Source organism: Syngnathus acus, chromosome 14, assembly GCF_901709675.1.
Source record: "Syngnathus acus chromosome 14, fSynAcu1.2, whole genome shotgun sequence".
In the NCBI taxonomy this organism is placed as follows: Eukaryota; Metazoa; Chordata; class Actinopteri; order Syngnathiformes; family Syngnathidae; genus Syngnathus; species Syngnathus acus.
Genome location: NC_051099.1, coordinates 6,358,789 through 6,375,810, shown reverse-complemented (window position 1 = coordinate 6,375,810; position 17,022 = coordinate 6,358,789). Strand labels below are relative to the sequence as shown.

Sequence of the window (17,022 nt, the reverse complement as noted above, 5' to 3'; positions counted from 1 at the left end):
CTAATGGGCCCTAGAAGTTTTTCCACTGCTCAGGACGCCCCAAATATAGTTCTCCATGGCTCAAGTTACCGGATGTAACTGAATTATTTTGGCAATACTTTCCCCCCCCCTGACAAATAGTACATTATGAGTCATTTTTGTCCCTGGAGGTGTAAGGTGCCCTGGTACATTTTCAAAATGGGTCTCAAAGGGAGCAGACTTAGAATAAAGTTTGAAAATATGTCTAAAATTATCATATTGTACCAACATAGGAGGCATGATAGTTACCAAAGTAACCAAAGTCTACAAAGGAGTGACACTTCGACTAATTTGGGTCAAATGGGCATAAGGGATTTCCCATGGCGATCTATATAATCAAAGTCTACAAAGGAGTGACCCTTCGACTAATTTGGGTCAAATGGGATTTCCCATGGCGATCTATATATGTTCAAATTCTTCCTATTTATGAATAAACAAATAAATAGATCATTTTAAAATGATACAGATTTTCAGGCTGTCAAACACTTGGCGTGTGTCAATCGAGATCAAAAGCAAACTGGGGAAATAATACTTTATCGTGGATTAGTTACCATTTCATATCAGACAAAATATGAAATGAACAATAGTAAACCCATTTATGACTTTTGGAAAGAATCTGTGTGTTAAAACGTGGCCAGAGCAAGGGTAAATCACCCAGTGAAACAAACCTTTTATAAAATGTTTTTTTTTGGGTGGACAGTGGGTAAAGTGGCGCACGATCCAGCAAGGATACGCTAATTTATATAATAATGTCATTTCCACCCCTAACTGCCCTGCCCACTTCGTGCCACTTTGGGATTATGCAAGAACGTGCAGTTGAGCGCATTTGATCCAAAGCATTGCTTTGTGTCTATAGCGTGAGTTACATTCATCACAAATTGATTTTAGAATAAGGACTGTCGTTTCATCAACACGTTTTAATTCCACGCAACTGGTCGTCGTGTCCTGTATGTGCGATTGGTGGTAGGAAAGAGCAAACACATGAGTGCTTTTGTTCAGTGAGAGAATTCTGACTCTCTTCTTTATTTGACGAGGTTCTAATCTTCTCGCACAATTCATTGGACGCTTCATTCTACGGTCGCACGGAGCGCCAACAAAAAGTTCACTCTCCGGACTTGTAGAGTGGCAAAAACCAACCAACCAACCAACCAACCAACCAACCAACCAAACAAAAAACAACACAGTCTCTTTGGGAAATGAGCCAAAGTAGCAGAGAGGAATCTTGGAGCACATTATGGCCAGCCAGGGACAAAATTGTGACTGGCGAAGATGCGCCGGAAGAAAATGGCTTTTTGGCCAAAGAGTCCAAAGGAGGTGAGACGAGCCGGCTGAACGAAGCTGGCATTGAGAAAATTTACGGAACACATGACAGGGGCGAACAGAGCTGTCACAGAGCGATTGATGCGCACAAGGATTCGCCCAAGGCGCAGTTCTACGTGGGCGACCCTCCCTCTATTAATGCCTGCGCTTCCATCTCGGAGACAGCCCGTGAGCTCTGCAAAGCCGTGTCCGCGTCTCTGGGGCTCACCGTGGACAGTGACGCCAGCGACGCTGAACACCCACTCCCGCAGTCCGCCTCCAGCGACCACCTCCACGCCACCGCTTGTTCATACCAAGTAGACCCCAAGTACAGGCGCTCCACCGGACAAGAAGAACGAGCCGTGATGTTTCAAAGTTCCGAGGCAACTTTATCACAGCAGCACATCAATCCGAACTCTTCTTTTGAGTTCACGCTCGTAGACACCTCCGAAGTAACTTCGAAACCATTTGACCACATGGCAAGCGTTTTCACCCCCAGCGTGCTGCACGAGCGTGACTGCGCCGTGGCACCGTCATGCCGAGCCTTCAAGCACCTGGCGGTGTCTTCAAGCTACGGACAAGACCCCGGTGGATACCATCTTGATCAATACGGCGGTGGATACCATCAGCAATACGGCGTTGGTGTCAAGTCAGAGGAGCCAAACGGGGCGACGAATGACACGCAGTGGGCCAACACTTACACCCACGGGGACAGGTACAACGCTCAGCTTTGGGGGACGAGGCAGTGCGTGTCAACACCGAGCACGAGTACGGCGAACGCGGCGGCGTATCCATACGAGCCGTACGAGAGAAGCGCAGGACGCACCGAGCCGTGGTACCCCACGAGTGGGATGTTAATGCCGCCATATGCCGACAACAACTACATCAAGACCGAGGTGGGACAATGGGTGGAAGTCTCCTACAACGAATCAAGGTAAGCATCACAACGTGTACTTAAAAGTAGTTTTTTTTGGGGGGGGGGAAGTGGCAGCTACAATGAACTCTAACTCCATAAATGTGACTTTAATGGACCAAATAAACAATTGCAACCCCAGGAATGTAGTGTAACTTATTATCTATAATTTAATTTCACATTTTCTTTATATTGTCATTACCGTTATCAATTGGCTGATAACGGGTTGTGTTCCTAATAAGAGTGACCTTTGTGCAGCTATTTTATGTATGGCCATAACACAAAGCAAACAGGCATTAATTAACAAGATGAAACAAAAAGCATTTGGCAAAAAAAAAAAAAAGTCTGCTTGCCAGATTAGTGACCAACTGACCCAGGATCATGACTGGGCTCAAGTAATTACTGTCAGCTCAGTTGACCAAATAGCAGGAATCTGTCTCTTAAACTTAAATGGAATGAAACTCTTAATTATTAATCATGTTGTTCTGCGTTCTAATATTTGATGTCAAAATATTTGATGTTAAACTGGTGACCTCATTTTGCATTGAACTATGATTTGGCTATTTATGACAAGCTTACTTCTAAGCACACTTTTAAGTTGTGGCCACGCTCTTTAACTCACCCTTGCCCTAAATAACGGTTATGCGACTTAAGTTTTTAAGTAATATTTTATGTTTGGACGTGATGTGCATGTCTGGTTTTGGGGCTCTGGGTTAAAATCTTAGCCGGGATCTTTGTGTGTGCATTGCCATATTTCATTTTCTTCAGGTAATCAATTTTCCTCGGGAATTTCGTAAACATGCATATTATGTGAATTGTCAACTTCTAAATTTTAAGTGTTGATGTTTTGTTTTTTTTCTGCGTGTGCTCTGTGACAACTAATCCAGGGTGGACCCCCCTTGTCGCTCAAAACCAGCTGGGATAGACTCCAGCTCACAGCACGAGTGGCAGAAAGTAAATGAATATTTATAGCCAGATTTGGTAACAACAAACAAAACGCAAAACAATCTCAAAATACATTATGAACAAGGTGCTATTTAATTTTTTTTGCTAATAAGAGATAATGCAATAAATTATATCCGTACGACATAAAATTCCAGCAAGTGGATCGAATCTTTTATTGGACTCCCCTTGTGTTTTTAACTGAATGCAACAAAGAATGGATCTAAGCCCCGAGAATTATGAAGAACAAGAAAAACTGTCAACAGAGCTTAGTGGACAGCAGACAGCCGAGCGCTGTCTGATGTCATCCCTCATGCTTGCGAGCGCTGTCTGGTATTGGTAGCCCCGGGTAATACATCTCACTACCGAGACCATCCATCAAATCCTATTTACACTGAATTACTTAAAGGCGGTGAAGCCTGCAGCAGCCAAATCACAAATGAGGCTTGAATGAAGGGAAACAGGTCAAATTTTATTTTGGTGTAGAGTAGACACCTAACACAGACATTAGGTCACCTTTTGCCCATCTTTTGTTTGTGTTCAAAATGTCACACTACAGGTGAGCGACTCCAGATGTGGATTTCCACGACTGTTCACTTCAAATTTGTTTAGGCTTTAGGGGGAAATTTTCTCAACTGTTTTCATAACCAATATATTTTAGTGTTGGTTTTTACAGATGTTTTAAGTTAAGTATAATATGTTCATTATTCCATTTTAAGAGACAGCAGATTGACAAATGGACTAACTTTTAGGATTTGTGAGACCCAAAGGCTGACTTGTTTCAAATCCCTCATGCATGGCCCCCAGGCATGTCCTCCGACCGATGAGCAAGCCCGCCCGCGCCAGCGAGGAGCTCAAGCACGCACTCCTTTTCTAATTAACTTATTTTTATGCATTTTCTTCAGTACGATAAGTCAAGGTGACTTTATACTAATGTACGTAAATCAAATTCTTGAAAAAGGCCAAAGTAGCTTTGAACTAGAAAGCGTTTTTTTTTTCCACGTTCAGTTTCCCAGATGTTGTGCACTATGATGTCAGTGTCACGCCACAGCGGAATGAAATAGAACAAACGTAAACACACAAATAACAATTTGCGTGTCTCCCTACATGAATCAAATTAGACTTTTGTCAACAGCAGGTACAAGAAAAGCTTTTTCATTTTCACCACTTGTTGGTATTTTGCACCATTGTTTGGAGTTGAAATCCCACGCCATGAGATATAATATCCGATTAATCCAATTACAGCATCACTATCGTTTTGTCAAGTTTAACAAAGACCTTTATTTAGCATTGGAACAAGAATGTACTGCAGAGCTGCTTTATCATTATTGTTGTCATCTTTGTTTGTCCCAAGATACACATTAAAATGTGTATTGTTTTAAAAGCTTGTTTACGATCACAGTTTGGCAAGGTTGAGGACCCAAGTAACAGCAAATATGGGCATAACCTAACTATATAAAGTAAGAAAAATAGGACTCACAATAACATGAAAGTGACGCAGCCAATACAATGAAGCAACAAGAACAGAACCAAAACAGGGACTTAAATACTAGTAAACTGATGAGACAACCAGGAACACCTGGACAAGACTCGAGTGACTAAGTAACTGGGCTAATGAGAACAAGTGGACACAGGGAGAGAACTTGACAAAACTAAATAAACACGACTAGAACCAAATCAACAAAAACACAACATGACATCTAAAAACTCGAACGTGACTTCACTGACCCCAAAGTTCAACTAAGCTCTCACCTTATGGGAGTGAACAAGTATTTTTGGATTATATTTTGGATTATGGATTATACCCCTCATTGTGACTCCGCAGGAAACTGTTTTGGCACCGTTTCTTTACTTCCTGTACGCAAAATCAGGATACAACTATCCCCCAGTCTCTTACAGAATTAATACTGCTGCCCATTCTGTGTACATATGCTGTTTCTATTTTTTTTTCGTATCCTTTGACATTACTCTCAATTGTTTTGTAAGAATATAAAACTAGTAAATAATGCTAAAGAAACAGTTGAAGTAATAGCTTTCTGGTTCCTCATTTGTGTCCATCCTTGACAAAGTTGGAGAATGTACAAATGCATTGTATTTTAAGATAAGCACAATTATCACTAATGGGACGGAACGGTTTCCTGTATCGTTTTCATTTGAGATTACGTGCGCTGGCTGCCTTTGTTAATTTGTGAAATCTACCACAGTGATCTTAACCTGGATGGAGTCGTCGTGTGTTTTTTTTTTTCCTAACTCATTTTGCCTTTGTATCGTTTACCGTGAATTTTGATATCCGAGTCGTCGTTATGTCTGGGGATGGGGGGGAAAGGCTGACGCTGGGCGCATCCTGCCCCCCTTGCCTCTTCCCTTCCACCACTACCACCCACCCTGTCAGCCCTTTGGCTGCACTTTTGACACGGAAATATTTCCCACACCGTCCCCAGTCCCAAAAGCACGCAGTTAGAAGCTGTCGATTTATTACGCAAAGTAAAAATATATAACTCAGGCTATTTTAACATATTCACTGCCTGCACATGCTTTGCATTACAACTTTAACGTCCTGCTTTACTTGTCTTAAACTTAAAATGGCTAAGGTAGATAAATGTCTACCAGGCATTTATTTGAAGAGTGGAGGCTTTTATTTCAACAAAAGCTCCAATAAAGATAGAATACCAAAAGAGTGCCCAAGCGAGGTACTTCCAAATAGAAACATGGCCAAGAGTTTCAAATATGCAGGACTTCAAACCATTTGATTGCATTAACTGCATCTTTCTTGCGGTGCACTACAGGTTTGAGACTGGCAGAGAGCACATGTTCCCCATGGAATACTTCTACCCGCCACAGAGAGCATGTCTGATTTGTGCGGACGAGGCATCTGGGTGCCATTACGGTGCGCTCACCTGTGGCAGTTGCAAGGTTTTCTTCAAAAGAGCGGCTGAAGGTAAACGGGGGCCGCAAATGACATCGGTCATTGTTCTTACGTACACATAACATCTGCTCTTCTCTTTATCCAAAGGCAAGCAAAATTACTTATGCGCCGGCAAGAATGACTGCACCATCGATAAACTGAGAAGAAAGAACTGCCCATCTTGTAGGCTGAAGAAGTGCTTTAAAGCCGGGATGACTCTTGGAGGTAGGGTGGACAAACACTATTATTATTAAATGGATGCGTTTTCATTTAAGCATCAATCTCCACCAAAGACACAAAAACTTTGACGATGTAAAAAAAAAAAGTAGGGAAACAGCTGAGCCATTTGTTAACGTGTGACCTCCGAAAAGAGTATCAGTAGCCCTTGGACGTTTTCACAGAAACAAAAACATGCTGGATCCCACAGCCTGCTTGGCCTTATTCCTGAAAAATGCAGAAATGGGTTCAGTATGTGAATTGTAGTTTTAAAACACACCAAAAATGATTTTCAGGGTCATTTTCAATGAATTCCATCAGTAATGGTAAAGCCATGGCTCAATTAATTTTCCATCTGAAAAAAAAATACTAATATGAGGTCTTGCCAGTAGTTGATTGAATTTTTGAATCTTCTGCTATTGTTGAATATTTTTGTTTTTTACAAATATGGACCATTTCTTTTTCACCCAAACTGTCTTTACTGTACTGTTAGTGAGGGTGCTTAAGTGCTATTTTATACTCACACAATAGCAAACAGAAAAATAAATGTTATTTAGAATAAATGTATGAATTTGTGAACACGTCTAAACTACTATATTTCAACGTTGTCATGGGTTTAATGAGCATATAAAATACTCATAATACCCATATAAAAACCAAGATGACACAAATTGCTAAAAACATTTTTAATGTTTATCGACCAGATTATATGAAAATGACCCACATGCAAACGGTGAGAAATCACCACCAAATTATCACGTTACTGTAAGATACTCCTTAACTATTCCATTAGTAATCTGCTGTCTTTAATGAATACTAATAATCTCAGTGTACTGCATGAACAAAACACATTACAGGGAAAGCCGAAGTTGTAATAGTAGTAGTGTGCTTTGCCAAGAAAGACCAAGTACTTTAGTCTTTCTTCACTGCACATCCTCGACAACTCTCAATTGGAGCATCATCACAATAGGGGATGTTAGTGATAATCAAGCCCCTGACTGAGCCTGCTGTGCAATTTAGACCTATTTCATTCACTTCCCCTTACTGCTTGTCATATTAGGCTGTAAGAATTGACTTGTAGTGGACTAATTTTGGTCTTGTGTTCAATTTCCACTCCCCTCCATTTTCTCATTCTGTTTACAGTGAAAATTGTATGGCAGGCGCGAAGCTGACACGAGACATGTGAATTAAAGCAGCAGACACGCTGGTAATTTGGCCTGGAGTTAGCGACAAACCCGGCGAGCAAAAATGCCATGATTGGTCATAAAAAGGCACATCTTTTCTAGTCGGGGCTAAAACGAGAGTCCTTTCGCGTATGTGCTCATCGTAAATGTGTCGTTCGCTTGCGGCACGTCACAGCACCATTTCCACACGTTTTGTAGAGATCCGGAGGCCAAAATATTGCCGATATTGGAGAACAGAACGCATGTTTGTGAGTCAAAAATATTATATTACGTATAGAAAATATTATATTATATTGTATATATTATTATTTATTTTTTTACAGGTTAAATAAACGAGTCAAAAATATTATTTATAGAAAATATTATATTGTATATATTATTATTTATTTTTTTACAGGTTAAATAAACGAGTCAAAAATATTATTTATAGAAAATATTATATTGTATATATTATTATTTATTTTTTTACAGGTTAAAAAAAAACAAGATGTTTGGTTGAAGGAAGAAATATGTTTTTCCAGAAACAAAAGAAAATTAAATTAGGACATGCGTCTTTTGTACTAAAAGAAAGAACTCTTTGGTGATGCTCACTTTCTTTTGAACACATATAATTTGCACTTTTTTTAAACTAGTGCAACTCAATGGGAACAAAACTGAATAAAATTTGATGTGCAGCTGCAGTAAGGAACAGGATAAAGCAATTAATTTTTGACTATGATCCAGAATTGGATTTGTTCCATATTTCTGGTACAAATTAACATTGTGAAGCCATGGTGGAGGTCAGCACTCTACTAGAGTGTCTAGTACTAGTTCATCGCGGAATAGAACATGTAGTACATGTAGTTTTTTTTAAAATTTATTTTAAGATACACTTTTATTCTTTTCATTTCTGGAAAGTCTTTAAAGAGAGGCAAACAACAGTTAATTTGATTAATTTTGTTCAGTATGGCATCTGCTCAAGTAGCATTTAAAAGGTTCAATTTTGGATTAAATGAATTCTTTATTATTGCTGGTCCAAAAAAAAAAAAAAAATTAAGGAGCTTTTTCATCACAGGATGCAGCTCCCGCAAGCTGTCCTCATTCACCGATCATCCTGCGGTGATATTTAGAGCTCGTCATTGGACGAATGAATAGAAAAATTAAGGCTCGGGAAGGGTGGAACTATGTGTAAAAGACAGCTCATCGCCTTGTATGGCTTTTAGGACCCCATTGGAACGAAAACATCAAACGAAATTATTAATGCGCCATCACTACGTAGGAGGAGAATTGATCTGAGCAATTCACATCACCAGTTTGAGCTGATCACCGTCCCCTTGCATTGTACACTACTCATTTTGACAACTTGAATGTTTTATATAATATATATATATATATATATATATATATATGCGCATGCAGTGTTTTTTATCCTCCTCGAAGAACGAATCAAAGCCTCGACTGACGATCCTCAGCGGGAACTTTTAATTAAGCTTTTATATTTGATGTTTGTCATGGGATCAAAATTTAGATAGGTTAGCCTGGCAAATGATACTCCTTATGTAATCTGCAATTTGCTCTCACGTCTACCTCAATTGAGGCCGGCTTAAGTTGTGTCTAAAACTGGCAATTCAATATTGAGCCTAGTGAGCTGCAAACTTAGCTAGCAGTTTTAATAAAAGTCTCCCCACAGAAGCTCTGAGAAGCAATCGCGAGACAATTAACATTTACTGCCAGTCAACAGGTAGGAAAATTCAGCACAGACAGTAATTTGGACAACAATTGTATTGTCCCCAAACGGACGTCCATTCTGGCAGAGTAGATACTTTTAGAACTCAACGAGGAAGGAAACACAAACAAAAATGTTGTAGCATCCACAAGAAGCACTCAAAGCTGGAAATCTTTAGTTAAACATTTTTTATGATTCATTGACAAGCCACAAATGAGAATCTGTATGATGAACAGGTGAGTCCACATACAAGCATTTGTACAAATAAAACCACCTCTTCAAATTGAAGATCATCAAAGTCACAACAATACTTTTGGACAGAATAGAAGACATCACCTCGCAGGATGAAAACAGCATGAAACTTTGGTTGGGCTTCCTTTGGCCACAATAACCGCAAGCAGACATTTGCTGTAGTTGCAGATCTGAACTGAACACTGGTCAGAAGGAATTTTGGACCAGTCAACTTGACAACATTTTCATTTCAGCAATATTTTTGGGTGGTCAATTGGGTTGAGGTCAGAATTGGCCCACTCCAGAAAACGTATTTTCTTTAGTTGATGAATGATGCCAGTCCGTCGTTGATTTATTACGTCCAGGCCCCGAAGCAGTAAAGCAGCCCGTAACCACCACCTCTCCAGGATTTGAGAGTGCTAAACTTCTACCAGTTAACGTTACTCATCTTTATTGTTGGGAGTTACGTCCAGTTTTTTCTTAGTCTTATACGATTCACATTTTCTCAGCATGATGCGGTGTAGACTTGATGGCAGAAGCAGAAAACTATTAACTCAGATAAAATGTAACAGGTACTCCATCGATGCATGCGTCACTTTGGTCTTGAAGTTTAGGTCATCTTTTTTCCTCTGCCATCTTTCAATTTCACTACTGTGCCTTTTCCATTCGCCATCTCACTCAGCGTTTTCGTGAAAGCTGAATCCCAAATGTAATGCAAATGGCCATGATTTACCCAGTTGTGTGCTTCAAAGATGTCTTTGCAACCCAGCAAAATCTTACAGGTAGGAACATTTCTTTAAAAATATGCCAGCAAAAAAAACACACAAGATGACCGCAGACCTTTCCAGCAGATGAGACTCATCTGTTCAATATGACTCAAAAGCTTCGGAGATTAGAAGATTAGTCTTGGTATTGTTGGTTAAATTGTTTTCTTTTTTATCAAAAAAAAAAAAAAACAGTGGCTGCATGACGCATTTATAAATCAATGATTTTAAAAGTGGAATGACTTGAATTAAACTGCAGTCACCTTTTTCTGCCAAATTTCCACTTCCAGTTCAGATCTTATTGGATGGAATAATGGCATAAAAAGATAAATAAATGATTGTCTTATGGGGATTAATCCAATTTTCGGAATCTGAATGATTGACGTTGAGAAAGGCTTTTTGTCTGATCCATCACTACTTACGCATTGTTTCTTCACCACGATTGATCCAAGAAAACATTGACACTGTTTTTTTTTTCCTTTGGTAGCACGCAAACTGAAAAAGTTAAGAACTTCAGAGGACCATCTTGGTATAAAGAAACCAGAGAGTATCCCAAGTGTGTCGATCCTGAGTTCCACCTCCCACGTGGTCTTCTTTAACGTCTTGGAATCCATTGAGCCGGAGGTTGTGAATGCAGGCCACGATTATTGCCAGCCTGACACAGCAGCCAGTCTGCTCACCAGCCTCAATGAGCTTGGAGAAAGACAACTCGTCAAAGTGGTCAAATGGGCTAAAGGACTCCCAGGTAAGACACTGAGTTCCAAATCCTAAGTCATGCCACAAGCATCAATTTTCCAGGAAGAAATCCGGTCGAAAAACATTGTTATTTTAGTACAAGATTTTTAAACATGCTATATTTTTGGGCTGTTTGAATGAAGAGCAACTATTTTTTTTTATGTTGTCAATGTCAATGTTTGACTAGAGAAAGCACAAAAAGTAAAAAATCAGCATGAAATGATTTGTCCATTGGTTATGACAGAATTAGATAACCAGTTGGGCAAAACAATAACAAGTCCATGGAAAGATAGTTGCCCTAAAGTCGATCCATGAGGAATCCCACATTTAATTAATTCTATTGTCAAGCTCATACAAGATAGTCAATGTTTTAGACTTTTATAGGTGATTTAAAATGTCTTATATCTCTTTATAGGTTTTATGACTCTACACGTGAATGACCAAATGACTGCCATCCAGAATTCCTGGATGACTGTGATGGTGTTTGCCTTGGGGTGGCGCTCTTATAAGAACACCAACGGCAGACTGCTATACTTTGCGCCTGATCTGGTCTTCAACGAGTAAATGATCAAATTCACTTGACACATTCTGACACTAATTTCTTGCTGTCATATCTTTTTTTACGCCTTTGTTGAAAACAACCTAATATATAGAGAATCAAAATATATATATTAGGGATTTTTCATAAATGAGAAATAGTTTTGGTTACCATGGGATTTTCTTCTGTTTAATGCCAGATGGGATTCAGGGTGTGAAGGTAATATAGTTAAGGGCCAGGGGGCAAAAGCAGAAATTTCCATTAGTCTGTTATTTTACTTTCCCCTTTTACTGTTTGTACCTTTCTCAAACGTGACACCATTATGCAAAGCAGCAACAAAAAGTTGGGCTGGCAGCTTACGCCAACGTTATGAAAAAAACAAAAACAAAGCTGTGCTGCCACAATTCTTTTGCCATGAACATGAATATAACTTTTAACACAACTCATTTGGAGTTACACCAGTAAAGTAGTGTTCAACTCAATTTCCGCGACATCAAGCTCCACTGAAAGAGTTGCAAGTGGTTAAAATTTCATCTAAAAGTAAATTGAAGTTCCCAAGTTGAATGTCCGAATAGAACACAGATTACCGAGTTGTTCTTAAAGGGGGTGGTGAATTATCAGATCCAAATTGGAGGAGTGAATTACGGCTGGTGGAGCTCGTGTAATTCAGAAACGGTGGGTATAATTTGAGCTATTTGAAAGAAATGCGAGCGCTAAGGGTTAATGGACCAAAGTGCTCCCTGTCAAAAAGCTGGCAGGTTTCGTAAATGAGACACCCAGTCTCCATCTTTAACTCGCAAAGCTTCAGCAATACGTTGTACATCTCGCAATTTGCACTTTAATAATTGAGATTGGGCTGCAGATGAAAGAAACCTATCAAACAAGCGGGAGAGCTCTGAGAAATGAAAATGGAGCCTTAGTGGAGTTGCATTTCATTTAAGTACTGGATTTCCTAAATAGTGGCCTGGAAAGTTACGCACGCCTCTAAATACATTTATTATGGATGTACATTGCAGTTTGGAACAACACACTAAAAAAAAAAAAAAAAAAAAAAAAAAACCTTACGCCCACACACACACACACTACTTATTCTTTTTTTTTTGCTTCTATATGAGGAAATTGAGAAGAAAGTATAGTTGTAAGGTCGTGCACTGATTTAGTCAGTTGGCATCAGTCATATTTTGTGGAATCATCTAAAATGTCCCATTACATTACACAACTTTATTCTTCTCGCTTCATCCTGGCTTCACAAGTTTTTCTACAACGTGGTCATTTCCCCAAATCTTAATCAAATAGAACAGAAGTAAAATGATTTTACATTTGTAGCAAAACCTCTGGTCACTCACTGTCCTGCTCTTGTCAGAATGGGAAATACCCAATTTATATATTTTTTATACCCAATTTATATATTTTTTATCACCTGATATTGTTAGCAGGAAAATCCATTTGTTCCATTTGCATTTCAATTTGGTGGTAACCTCACACAAATGTCAGACGTGTAAAAACGTTTTATGAGTCTCTTTTTTTTTACCTGGCCCCTCTCACCCTGCTTTCTTCTTACCACGCACAGGGAACGGATGCAAATCTCCACCATGTACGAACACTGCGTCCGAATGAAGCACATGTCGCAGGAGTTTGCTTTGATCCAGCTCACGCAGGAGGAATTCCTGTGCATGAAGGCTCTGCTCCTCTTCAGCATTCGTAAGTTGGGATCTGTTCAAAAAGAATTTTAGTTTACCCAACTGACAGGGGGAAAAAATATAGGGACAGCAGCAAAATGGCGGAATATCAACTAGGGAGCTTTAACGATGATGATGCAACATATTCCCGTCTGTGGGCTAGTTGAAGAGAATTGTTTGATGTTGCAAGAAAGAGTCATTTTTAATGCGTTGTCAGTGTGCCTAAAACGTTAGTCAGTTCACAAAGTTAGCAAAGCTGCGGGAACATGTTGTTTTGATCGGGACCAGTCTTTTTTTTTTCCCCCATGTCAGTACGAACTCTATGCGTTAATAAGAGGGCAACAGTTTTGAATGCAGAGGTTATTTTTCTACCAAGTCATCAAAATAGGTATTTTATATGGGTCATTTCTAATTCGTATTCTCAGGGGGGAAAAAATGCTGACCTTTTTGTTTGCTGTAGTTCCAGTGGAAGGTCTGAAGAACCAGAAATGCTTTGAGCAGCTGCGCAACACCTACATCGGCGAACTCCAACGGCTGGTTAATAAGCGTTGTGCGTCTGGTTCAGAGAGAATCTACCATCTCACACGTCTGATGGATTCCCTCCACATAGTGAGTGAGATGCGCCCCTACAAAATAGAAGGAATAAGGCCAATATTTTAAAAATGGTCAAAATTCAATTCGATCAAATTAATCACCTTGTATTTTAAATAATCCATTTTTTTTTTTAAACTAAAGATTGCCCAAGGCTTCTGATTTCAGGCTCTCAAAAGAGATTTTTCTAGTCCTTCATGAATGCAAACTAAGCATGAAATAATCCCCCTGGAATGAACCTACAGTCTTAAAATCATGCAAATATTTGGTATCATTTCCACTTCAGATGGTCAGAAAGCTGCAGCAGTTTACATATGACCTGTTTGTCCAAGGCCAGTTGACCAACCCCACGGTGAATTTCCCAGAGATGATTGGAGAAATCATCTCAGTCCATGTGCCAAGGAGCCTGGCGGGTCTGGCTAACCCCATCATGTTTCACAAGTAGACGGTGGAATTTTCCAAACTAAGTATCATCCCTTTGCTGCCAGCAAAACTTTAACAATGGCTTTGTACTGTTTCCCGCTAATTATGAGCTCATATTCATATTCTGTGATAATTTTATCTCTTCTTTTAAGCCATATTTGACTTTTGTGTGTGTGGGTGGGAGGCTGGGGGGGTGTTCAAGCTTGCCTGTTTCTGTTTTGTCAGTCCAGCTGAGATGCTACAAAGCAAACACACACACATCTGCTACCAGGCTGGGAAAATGTTTGACACTCTTCAGACACTTCATTAGGTACACCTGCCTGAGATCCAATGCAAATTTTTTTTTTTTAAATTGCTTTTCCAAAAATATTGCTCAGTCATGTCGGATATTACCTGAATCAGTCCCCCCAGAATTTTGTTTACTATTTGGGGCGATTACTGGCGACAAAAAAAGCAATATGTTGAAAATGTAAAAGCCAACATTTGCTTTTACTTTTTGCTCATTTTGTAAACTTTGATAAAAAAAAAAAAAAAATTCTGTGTAAAGTATTGATCTTAAAATTTGAATCTAAAGATCTATTTTTTATGGATCAGTTTGGCCAGTAAATATTCATCTGGTGATGACGAAAACAAATTATTAAAAAAAAATGCTGATGAGATTTTTTTTTTCTGAGCATGCAATCAAAACGTGTTTTAAATAAGAATTGTGCGACTTTGAGGGTTTTTTTTATACGGGGAATGGCTACATGTGTCCATTTGACAGCTTCATTGTCCTTGTTACAGCTTTTGCAATGGATCTCATTGCATCATGCAGGTGTAGCTAAAGTATTAGCATGGCAGACTCCGTTCAAATTTGAACAAAAGTTCGGTCAGAGTTCAAAAAACAGGCTCAGGAAAACAAAAACAATTGAAATTCAGAAAGTTTGATTTACTCACCAACGCCTGCGGAAGTGAGGAAGTGCCAGATATAACCTTATTAGAAGAGGCTAGAAATGTTCCAGGGAGACAACAAATAAAAAATGACAGCCAGCTTTGCGGGAACAGCCTTGTGTGTAGGGAAAATGACAAGCGAGCCCGAGTTGGTCCTGCCAAGAAAGGAATCTGTGCCTTGAAGATAACAAATCAGTCTTTGACACGCTTGTTTGGCTACTTTTCAATTCAACCAGTTCAGAGTTGGGAGTATTGCTTACCGTTGTGCGGTCTCCTTTCTCATCAGAATCGAACAAACCGATTGAATCTGCACATTTACAAAGAATGTGAAAACTGATTGAATATGCACATTTACAAAGAATGTCAATTTAAGATTTGTTTTCATTATTATTATTATTATCTTATAGTTTATAGAGGCTTTTTCCTTATTCAAACTGAGGCAGATATTCACAGATACTTATGTACTCCTGGCTTAAAGGATTGCAGTTTTTTTTTTGTTCTTTAATGTTGTACTTTTCTTAAAACACTCGTCGCCTTGAAAAATACTGTGCAAGACAACTCTGAAAAACCGACACCGTAAAGCATCATGCTTAATTTTTCACAGATGATTGGTTAAAAAAGAGAGCGTATTTAGTAATATGAAAATTGTCAGACAAATAAATCAACTGTTTTGGAGTGATTGCAACCATATTCGAAATACTGGAATTGCATTTAAAAATACGCTTGTCAGATAGGTTTTTACGATGGCGACATCTTGCCTGCAGGCCCCGAAGAACCACATGAGTAGCAATTTTCAAGCAGCAGAGCTAATGTGCCTCCCATGAAGTCCTCTGGCCTTTGTTAAAAAATTATTTTATAAACGTGCTTTGTAAAAAAATTATTTTATAAACGTGCTTCCTGTGTTGTATCGCTTAGTTTAGTTAATTGAACATGAGCTAACATCCCAAAGGTCATGGATGAACACAGCATGCTGTAGTTACAGTGACAAATGTAAGCAGCTAAAATCATAGCACCCATTGCATTGGTGTACCGTGTTTTTACTAATGTAAGCAGCTAAAATCATAGCGCCCATTGCATTGGTGTACCGTGTTTTTCCTTGTTGTGTTTTTGGTACAATGTGCGGAAAGTCAAAGGGACTGAACGAGGATATCTGACATACAATTGAAACGCTTTGAACAATGTATACTGTGATCTTTTCAGTCAACGCTGATGTTAAACGATGTTCAGTTTGGTAATAATGCTTTTCACAGACCTGGTGTTAAAAATGTACACAATGACGCTAATTAGACGCCACAGTGTAGCCGGCAATGTTTTTGTATAGCTGGTATGTGCCCAGTCTACTGCATATTAGTGGTTCACTTGTACCCTTACTGTATACAGTAATCCCTCGCTACATCACGGTTCATTTATCACAGCTTCAGTACATCGTGGATTTTTTTCAAAAAAATAAAAATAAATCACAATAAAAATTCAAAATTGAGGAATTATGGCACGAAAGATGCCCGCACGCCAGCGGAAGGCAGGGAGTGCCCAAACAATTGCAGTACGTACACTTGTACCTTGTAATAAAAACATAATAGTTATAAAAACATTTACAGTATTTTACCTTGTTACAAAAAAATTTAATAAAAGTTCTAAAATCATGTTTACAGTATGTACACGTGTACCTTGTTATAAAAAAGTTATGTTACACACATTTATACAATTTACCTGTTTGAAACTATTATTTAATCTTTTAATGATAACATATGCACATATACGGTACATTTATTGAGACACAAAAATGTATGCATGTTAAAAATGAGAGGGTCTTGGAACCGCGATAAACGAGGGATTACTGTTCAGTGTTGCTTTTACTATTGTAATATTGGCCTTATTCTATCGAACCAATGTGAACGTGTTTTTCTCAATGTCATGCTTTTTCAAGGACGTAACCGCTGCTTCGTCTT

General features: G+C 39.0%; 2 protein-coding genes across 2 annotated transcripts in view; one reads left to right on the top strand and one right to left on the bottom strand.

Annotated features, from left to right (window-relative positions):
* The window catches only part of gng8 (guanine nucleotide binding protein (G protein), gamma 8), a 757,718-nt gene that overhangs the window by 617,086 nt on the left and 123,610 nt on the right, over positions 1-17,022 (bottom strand). The window lies entirely within an intron of this gene.
* LOC119133311 (androgen receptor-like) lies at positions 811-14,606 on the top strand. Its single transcript, XM_037268992.1, has 8 exons — positions 811-2,251; positions 5,959-6,110; positions 6,186-6,302; positions 10,665-10,922; positions 11,328-11,472; positions 13,021-13,151; positions 13,590-13,738; positions 14,007-14,606. The coding sequence occupies exons 1-8, from the start codon at positions 1,215-1,217 to the stop codon at positions 14,163-14,165; spliced, it is 2,148 nt and encodes a 715-aa protein (XP_037124887.1). The 5' UTR covers positions 811-1,214; the 3' UTR covers positions 14,166-14,606.